Raw genomic sequence first — 10,513 nt, 5'->3', positions numbered from 1 at the left:
AGATGCAACTCTAAAAAACGTGGCTAAGGTTTTGCCTTTTATACCTAGGGCAAAAATAGAAAACCCAAAACGTTTAATGAGTTAGGGCTGAGCTGGAAATTTCTGCAGAAAAGCATTCTGCCCGAGATTCGATCGATCGAGTCTTTCTTTCGATCGATCAAGTCAGGCCAAAATGCACCAATGCATCTGCAGCCTCTCGATTCCAACTTTATATAAAAGACACAACTTTGAGCAAGCCTAAACAAGACTAAACAACCTATTTTGATCATGGTTTGCCAACAATACAAATTAGAGTTCTAAATACACAAATTCCTAAATCTTTAGAACCTAACAAACTCTCCTTTGGCAATTCGTGACAAAACACAAACACAAAACTCAAAGTTTACAAGTAAAAGCCCTTTACATAAATAATGCTCATAAACACAAATTCAATCGTAACTACTATCCATCAATTGCAAGTGTAGACAGCAGCTCAGTTGAATCTACCTGTATATTCCTAAAACACTCAACAAACGCATAAACACATGTGTGACAGAAAACAGTAAATAAACAGGTATAACATTCTTGTATGATTAACACAACACATAATAAAGACAAATATCAATGAATAATCTCATGAATATGAACCAATAAAATAAAAGTAAATCCAAAGAAACAAGAATCATGTATATATCATGTATATCAAAAACAATGTTACTCCCCTAACATGAATAGCCCCAAAAATGATATACAAAGTGAAGCACCTAGATACAATCTAAAAACTCTATATTATTATTATTATTAATGGAAGTGTTTGCATTTAATTTTGTAAAATTTTTGTTGCGCTACCTCATCAATGACATTTTACCATTTTTCTTTTATTTATTTATCAATTTTTCTTCTATTTTTTTTAAATATATTAAATATGAAAAATATTAAAATATTAAATTTACAAATCCAATCATTTCATTTTGAAAACTATTGAGTTACTAATTTTACAATTCCAAGCATAAGCAACTTAAACAATCCATTTATCTATGTAGAATTCACCATCTCGCTTAAGTGCTTCACCATCACGCTTAAGTGCTTCACCACAACTCTGTCCTCGGTTGATTTCCGGCCACTAATTTGGTCATTGGAGCAGGAGTTGTTAGATCCTAGTAGCTGTCTTCTAGCTAGGGACAGACCTAGCTAGATTCGAGCTTAAGGGGAGGGAGAAAGGCTGTCAATTATAAATTAGAACCCCATTTTTTTTTTAAAGATATTTTAAAATATGTAAATTCATATATCTATTTTATAAGCCACAAGTTCATATATTTAACTTAATAATATATTGCACAAGAAACGTTTAGATTCCTATCACACCTCATTAATATATATATATATATATATATAAAGATAGAAAAATGTAGGAAAAAGAAAGATGTGGAGAAGTGAATCCCACGTGTAGATCTTGTAGATGACTCTTGGACAAAACAAAATATTAAAAATCTCATAAGTGTGTTAAGTAAAGTTGGAGACACATAAAGTCCCACAACTTTTATCGTAGTTCGCCATGTGGTAAGTTGTAAATAGTAAAAGTCAAATGGTGGATCCATACCTCCACGACTTACAATTTGTCACATGGCGAATTATAATAAAAGTTGTGAGAGTTTACATATTCCTAGCATTACTTATTCGTGTTTGACATTTTTGAACAAAAGCTTAAAAGTAGATACAAGGAAGGTAAAAAATCTTTGGAGAAAACGAAAAGACAATGTGCTGGTGGAGAATTCGTAGCAAAAAGAAGAAGAAAATAATAGAGGAGGATTGCAGCGAGGTGGTGGAGATATCGAAGCCAAAGAAGAAGAAGAAAATAGAGGAGGATTTCTGCTATTCAAACATCAAACATCAACCATTACAATATGATAGTGCAGACAAGAAGAAGCACAAGGATTCAGATAAAAAATTTTGGGCTGATTTGATATGGGAGGCAAAGTTGCATGCGAATATCTAACTTCACGCATATAACTACAAATTCTTTTTTATTCCTTATGGTCAAGAGGCGCCCCCACATGGTTCCGTCCTTGCTTCTAGCATTCATCCATGATCCATCGACAACCGTACATAGGATTATCCTAGTGTAAGTTATAATATATATATATATATATACACACACGGACACACCTTACTTAGGTTTTATTGGAATAGTAAAGTTGTAATCACGAAAAGGCTTTCAGCTATGAACCTACGTTGTCAGGCTAAAGTGTAAACCATGATAATTCCTTTCATGCTTTTGATATCTTTCATTCTACATGTATTTTTTTAGTTTCATATTTATAATTTGACATATATAATGAAAGCTATTAATTATTGAAAGATGAAGAATAAAAAGGCTTACAACATAATCCATTTTGAAACATTACCTTGTTTGGGCAAGAAAGATAGCTCTCTCCCCAACCACCATTATTTTTTTGTGTTCTGAGTAGAAAGCCAACTGCTTTGCGCATGGTAGGACAATTGTGGTAAGTCTTACCAACTGCAGCCAATCCACATAGTGCAAACCATGTACCATAGATAAAACAAATTCCCCAACTTCCATACCTGTGGCAAAGATTCATCATGTAATTAATTTGTAATAATTCAAACATATCTAGTGAATTGTTAGGCGATCGAACATACCATGAACCATCAGGCAGTTGTGTGTTTTCAATGTAGCTAATACCATTTCGAATGGAACCATCAATCTCTTCCATCCTATGCCCTGGGTGCAACTTCTTAAACAAAACCAAAGCTTGGATTGTTGATGCAGTGCACTCAACATACTCATGCTCAACAACAATATCCTCCAAGAATTCTATGGGATTAAATAGCTGAGAGAGGGAAAAAGAAATGCAGAGAGAGTAAAACTTCCACAAATATATATTACCACAAAAACCTACGCTTATTGCCAAAATTTCTGGGTTAGCTATGGATTCATAATAGACTAGTCAAGATCGCCACTTATATTCTCTTCTGTCATTCTATTCTTCATACTTTCTAGTATATTTTTAATTGACATGTTGAGTTTTACTACTTCTATTTGTTGGTTTAGCGTTGGAAAATCCACGACAATATGATGACTATTTCAATAGTCTCTGAAATCTCAACTACATCTTGATTGATCGACATATGCCAGTTGATTGATTTTGGTTGGATGAGAATTCGATTAGGAATTTTGATTCTCTTGAAGGCCCATTAAGTTGTACCATTTAATTCTAAATAGTAAAAACTTTCTTGGGGTAGATGATACCCTCGGTGTGTGTGTGTTTTTTTTTTGTTTCATTTGGATTTGTCCGTAGGTTTTTCATTAACCAAAAATCCATTAATTATCATAATTCATTAATCTAATAAGTTGGGTTAAGATTGTTACAAAAATGCTACCCTTTTTGTTCTTTCGACTTCAATCAATCTACTTTTTCTCATTGGTCCATTAAGCACTTTCTTTTGAATATTACCAAATCACGTAAAGTGACTCTAACATCCTTCACCAATAGGCCAACTCTACTGATGAAAAGCTATTAAGTGTCAATTTATTGACATAGATAATTTAAAAGTATTTCCAAAAGAATATTTCAACATGATTCCAATACGTTAAGGTACTGACGTCTAACCAATCCCCGGCTCTTGCAGGCTCCCAGGCTGGCAAACCACCATTTTTACTCTGCATGACATGAACATAGTGAAATACTAAGAAAGAAACAAGCCACCCAAAATAAATAAATAAATAAAAAAAGAAAAATGTTATACAAAGTTCCTTCAGAGTGAGTTTCACAATGCTATGAGTGTAAATTATTTTTTATAACAGTAGCAAATAGTGAAAGCTAAAGACAATTTTGGATAAGAAGCTTTAAGAAAAACAAATCCCTCTAGATTTGGATAAGTAATTTCTTGTTATTGACACTTTTGGGTCAAGAATAACTAAACGCAACCTAAACTACCTATTCGTGCCTATACATGCAAAATAAGTATTCATAAAAATACAATGCTAGGGAAAGTTAATCCTCACGGACCTCACCTGTAAGGAAAGTAGAATATTTACAGAATCAAACAACCTCTCAAGTTCCATTTTTTCACCAACAACCTCTGACGGCATTGTTGAGAAAAGCAAGCAGCACTGTGAAGCAAATAAAAATTTGATGACAAAAAAAAGTGATTACGGACAAAGAGTAACACTAGATTTCAATCAAGCACTAAATGGAGCTAGTTACCTTCAAACTGTGAGCGGTGCAATCAGAAACTTGTAATCCATGATCTTGATCAGAAAAAGTCCAAGATCCTTTTGAAATGTGACGATACATACTTTTAAAGTCTCCAGAAGGATTGTCCCTGACCTTTACAATTTTTAAGGGGGATATGATAACTCTGAATCAATACTGGATAATGACATTTTTAAGAATCTAAAATAAAACCTGAGATTTTTTTATGAAGTCATGTCCTCTTGCCAATACCGGTCCAATTTCATTAATGAGATCACTAGCAAGAAGAGCTTGAATAGTGAAGCTAGTATCCCACAATTGACTACCAAAACTCTGCATACAAATGGCGTAAATCATAGTCAGTTATTCCTTTATTTCTTGCAATGTCCTTCAACACATAAGTCCAAATATATATGTGTATGCTGGTTACATAACTAGCTCTATAAAGAAATTTTTTTAAGTAATATCATCATTAAGAGTTCAATATAAACTCAAATATGGATCTACAAAAGATAGGTAATAGATCCACAATTTGTTTGCAAAACATGTGTACTAACATGCATCTTGATTCCATCTTCAGCAATCCATATGAATTCTTTCACCCTAGCGAGATGTTTCTTGAAATAATCCCCATTCGGATCTTCAACCCAACAAGCAAGCATACATATCGCCTGTTAAGTGCAAGTGGCATTAGGAGTAATTTTGTATTGACCAAATTAGCCATGTCTACTGCTTTTCTTGAATATGGAATCACATTACCTTTTCCACGACTCCAATGGTAATGTATCGACTGATCTCGTCTTCATAATGAATATGTTTCATTGTAACTTGAAGAGCTTTCTCTCTGACTAACTTATTGAAGGGCCAACGAGTAAGAAGAGGCTCAGTCAATATGTATAGACTATCCCATAGCATATCTTGTATCCAAGGATGGGGATAGTAGAGATCCTCCTGTAGTTATAGTTTAGCAAAATCAATGCATATGAGGAAAATTTGAAAATCCTATATGCCAATCCACAAGCAATCAGCACTGTCAAATCACTAAGGCCTACTTTCGTTCCTACTCAACGGGTGGTCAATTTCAATTCAAACATGAGTTTTATTCACACAAATTGAATTCATGGATTTACCTCAACTAGGTTTATTAATCATGAGCAAAAAATTAAGTAAACTCACCTTTGCGCATAGATGACGCATTTTTCTCCAATTAATTTCACTGTAAGGTTGAGTGTAGAGTTCCTCCCTTAATTGAAGAATAAGAGGTGTGATTGGCCCTACAAATCTTTTTCCATATAAGTATGAAAAAGGCATGTACACCAACCGACAATAGATCCACATTTTGGCTGCATTTAGGCACCAAACAGTTGACAAGCTATAAGTACTATGCATTTATTCAATGTAGTTAGTTTTTGTATGAGAAAAGTAAAACCTCTATAGTGACAGAGGCATGCTAACATTGTTTCAACCTTGCATTAATTTATTTCATAAGCATTGCATTATGCAATAAAGATCTAAAATATAGCAGAATTCTTAGGATGTTTAATGAATAAGTAGTTAGATATTGTATAAACCTGGATGCAAGGGAAGAAATGAAGGAAGGAGCCAAAATTCTGGGGGCATTGGGTTGCTTCCAATCCATTCAAACACACCCAGTATCTGCAATGTGACTAGATTCTAATTTACAATGCCAATTATTTTTAGTATATAACTCTAATGTGATGTGAATCTTGGTAAAGAAATTGTCATACCGAAAGCCAGGACTTTCCCCAAGAAGGTATGTGTGTTACACTACCATGATCAAGGATCCACTTTTGTGCTCTTGCACAAGCATTGTCCTTACCACCATCAGGTCCTTCCCCAAGTATACGCATACAAATGTAGCTGAGAGCTGTGCAAAACATGATGCTATGGCCTTCTATGTGAAGTCCCCATCCACCATCTTCATTCTAAAATATGATAAATTTATATCATAATTGATAGACATGAAGTTTGAACTAGAAAAAAAAGGAAGAAAGTAACAAATCTATATAATATCTAAAAGCTAAAGATTAGCATTTATTATTGCTATATTCCTTTGAATCACATTAATGTAGCATTTTGGTCCATTTCGTCCCATTCCTTCCACTTCGGTTAATTCGGTTCACTTCAATCTATTTGGCCTATTTTGGTTCACTTCAATCCATTTGAGTCCATTTCAATCTCCTTCGATCCATTTTAGTGCACTTTGTTTATTCAATCCATTTTGGACTAATTGAACCTCAAATTAATTCTCTTTGTAGTTGACATTTTCAGTTTTGGGCTCAAAATTTTTTTTTTCCTCTTAATTTTTGGGATAAAAAGTATGAAATTTTATTCTATTTTGGTCAAACTCTTTAGTTTTGGCCTAAAAAGTACAAAATAGGCATTAGAAATTAGATATGGGCCCTAAAAAAGCAATAAAAATGATAAATATTTAAAAGATTGCCTTAAAATTCTAGTTTCATTAATATATGCATTATACTTATATTTGAAAAAAAAAAATACTACAATTCTAAACTTATATAATAATTTAAAATTAATGTAATATGTTACATGCGTTCCATGGAATTGATGTGTACATTTTAAAAAAACAAATCTTGATATGGTTAAATTAGTCAGTTGATTATGATATATTTTTAAACAAGTCATTTTAATAACATCTTCTTCTTTTATATAAAAAATATTATAAATTTGTAATTTAAATATTTTTATTAAATTACATTTTTCATATATATATATATATATATTGTTGAACACAAAATACATTATATGTTCCATAATATAAAACTTATAAAAATATAAAATACTTTTAAATAATACATGCATTATTTTAACCTACAAATTTTACATTATAATCTTATAAAATAATTATATTACATTTTCTCATACATTGCGTGGTTTTGCAATTAGTTCATGTAAAACTTCAAAGAATACGTACCTGATGATTATACAAGTAACGAAGGATTTCTTTTTGATACTCAATGGGGAACACAGTATTAAGATGTCCAGTAATGTAGAAACATATTACCTGCAATTTTTGTGTGGAAATTAAGCATAAAATCAAATTAGTTTCACTGACAAGCATGTTATCATTGACCAATTATAGTATATTCTATCTTAGAAGATATTTATTTTATTTTATTTTATACAATATAGAAATTCTACTCTAGTATAATTTAAATATATATGTGTGTGAAACTCCATTTTAAAGACTTGAATCCCAGCCTTTGCCCCCTCCTCCCTCCTCACAAGAATTTTGTACTTATGGAGTGACTATTACATCAAAAGTGCACGGTGGTTTAGAAGATATTTCTAAATAATTTGCAAATTAGAAGACATACATCCATAAATACCCTTAGCAATAGCTGTTATTTTGCAAAAGATTTATTTTTGTATCATAGAAAGCTCTCCTAATATATGTTTTTTTTTTTTTTTTTTTTTATTTAAAGAAACAATTGCCAAAAGAATATCTATATTTTTAAAATGATAATTTTAGAAAATGATTGCCAAAAAAATATCTATATTTTTAAAACAATTGCCAAAACAATATCATGGTCAGAATTTTGGAAAATGATAATTAAAATGCAACTCACAAAGGGAGGGAGGAAGAACATGGGACCATCATTTTCAGCAGGCCAATGGCCATCACTAGATTGCAAGGCTGCAAAAAAACTGATAGCCCTCCTCAATGCAGTTGTGGCCTTTTCATATGTGATTTCCTCTCCATCCTCAATATTTACCGGCGGAATTGTTTGTTTGAAGTTTTTCTCTCTCAAAAACTGCAATCATTTGAACAAATTAAAGAAAGGAGGATTTGTCGACAATTTCTATCTTAATAGATCTCAATTTGTATTGGCAGGTTGTGTTTGTTTGTGTCAAAAATAGAATATTATACTATATAGTTTGGTGAATCCTAACCCAAAACCATTAAATTATCATTTCAAGCCACTCAAATCTAACATGACCCATTTATAAAACAAGTTAATATGACATGACCAATTTCTACTTGTCTAGTAACATGTTGCATTGGATTAACATATATACAACCCATTTAATGAATATGACCAAAATTATTAAAATATTTTTGTATTTTGTATATGTATAAATTGTAACAATTACAACAACCAAAAAAAAAAAAAAAATCCATACAAATTCTATTTTATAATTACATAGTTAAAGTACTAATACAATCGAAAGTTCTTATTTTTACAAATTGAAGTTCCAACCAAATTTTAAAATACACAATTTAAGAAGATATAATGAAATGAGAGTTTCCTTTGTCTTGAGTAAAAAGATTAGGGACTATACAGAGTCAATTAAGAAATTATCGATATAACATTTAAATTATTTTAATCACTTCAAATTAATATTATATTAAAATGACATGTATTTATATGGGTTAAATAGCTTCATATTATGTTGAATATTGCCTCAAATTTCTAATTAGTTTAGGTTTGGGTTTCCTTGATGTAGAAAGAAAGATTTGTTCTTGGTGTAGAAGACAAGAAATTTACTTGGTGCCAAAAACAATGATTCTCTTTGACATAGAAGGAAAAGTATTCCTTATTGCAGAAGTAATGGGCATTCCTTGTCTATTGAGGATTACATTTGGAGCCTTATAAATAGACATCATTGCAAAGAGTCTAGTGACTTTTGCCCAGGGTTCCTCCCATATGGGGAGAGGTGCAGGGCTCTTAGATAAGCATGAGTGAGTTTCTTTGAAAAGAAGTTTGGTAGATTTTTGAGGTTGAAAGATTATCTAGTTGTGTGTTGAGAGTTTTTTTTTTTTTTAGTGTGAGAGATATTGGGTGTATTGGGACTTTGGGTTTTTGCGTTTACGTTGATGAGATTTGTGAATGTTGTTTGTGTGAATTGTGACAGTTGATTAATGTCGTTGTAATTCATATCATTGATATACAGTAGATATTTTAGTTGGAGTTGAACGTGGAAGTAAGCATAGAATTAGCCGAACTACTTTAAACATCATTGTCTCTTGTGAATATTTTATTTTATTGTTCTTGTGAATACACTTTCCCTAGCTCCAAATCATAATAATTGATATTAAAGTTTCCCCTATTGCACAACATATTAAAATGGGTCAACTTATCTTGACATGAATAATGAACTAGGTGATTTTTGGTTGATTAAGGGTCAGGTATGTTATTCAGCATAAAAAAAAAAAAGGGGTCAGGTATGTTAGTACGAAAATTGACCAACTTATTAATCTTGTCAAAGCAAATTTATTTATACTAAATACTAACTTGTACTTGTAAAAAAATAAATAAATAAACTTTTCACCATGTCAAGTATTGCTACCCATAATAGTTACGAGTAGTGACAGAAAAATCACTACTACTTTTACTGTAGAGAAAACAATATTGGTGCAGATGGAGGAGGTAGAGAGGAGAGGTAGGAGGGTACCTGCATTCGCCAGAGAAGATCACTACTGGCCTTGACTTGATGTCGATTCTTATAGAAATTTTGACGAGCCTCTTCAACCTCAGCTCGCTCTTCTGGTGTACCGGCCTCAGGGTCAAACACCCATGTTTGTCTTCCGGTAAAGTTATTTGTACTAAAGAGGCAAGGGTCATTGCTGCCCTCTCCTATCTTCAATCTCCACATTCTTTTTTAGCTTCAATCAAATTGCACAAAGCTACTACTGAGCAGTGATGATAACAATACCAATCTATTTTCTTCTTCCATGCATGTAACAATATATATATATATATATATTATTATTTTTTGTGATGAACTGGAAGATTTTATTCACAAAACCAAAACAAGAAGCAGTTCAAAAGGGACAGGTGCTGTTCCTCGAAAATGACTCGATGCTGATTGTTTGGTGTCATACATAACTCAATAATCAATTTGGATGCTAAAATCAAACACTTCGTGGGTTACTACCACATCAAGAACTACAACAATAATGACTTATCTCACTACAAAGTGTGTGTCTATTTTTTATGAACTATGTTTTGAATACAGAAGCGCTTTCCTTTTCATGGTCAGCTGTGCTGTACCAAATAAAATAGATAATGACATAATTAATGACCTTCCCCTTCTATATTAGTAGTGTTTTGTAGGGGTGGCAATTCGTGTTCGCGTGTCGGATTCGTGTCGTGTCAACTCATGAGTATCCAATTATATAAGTCAACACTAACCCGATATGTTTAATAAACGGGTCAAAATTCCTCAACTCTAACACAACCCATTTATTAAACAGGTTAATCGTGTCAACTTATTTATTAAATATTTTCAAAATGAAAAGAAAAAAAAATTTGTGAAAAAACAAACAAAAA

General features: G+C 32.0%; 1 protein-coding gene across 1 annotated transcript; it reads right to left on the bottom strand.

Moving 5' to 3' along the window:
• Positions 1-997: 997 nt before the first annotated feature.
• Positions 998-9,836, bottom strand: LOC111999310 (beta-amyrin synthase). Its single transcript, XM_065765464.1, has 15 exons — positions 9,636-9,836; positions 7,808-7,993; positions 7,153-7,242; positions 5,945-6,142; positions 5,768-5,852; positions 5,373-5,539; positions 4,956-5,147; positions 4,754-4,867; positions 4,410-4,529; positions 4,209-4,331; positions 4,016-4,114; positions 3,605-3,661; positions 2,641-2,831; positions 2,385-2,562; positions 998-1,102 (listed from the first exon to the last, which is right to left on the bottom strand). Exons 1-15 carry the CDS (start codon positions 9,834-9,836, stop codon positions 998-1,000), a joined length of 2,106 nt encoding a protein of 701 aa, XP_065621536.1.
• Between the last annotated feature and the right edge of the window lie 677 nt (positions 9,837-10,513).

Source organism: Quercus suber, unplaced genomic scaffold (assembly GCF_002906115.3).
Source record: "Quercus suber isolate HL8 unplaced genomic scaffold, Cork oak 2.0 scaffold_631, whole genome shotgun sequence".
NCBI lineage: Eukaryota > Viridiplantae > Streptophyta > Magnoliopsida > Fagales > Fagaceae > Quercus > Quercus suber.
This window is presented reverse-complemented; position numbering and strand designations above follow the sequence as displayed.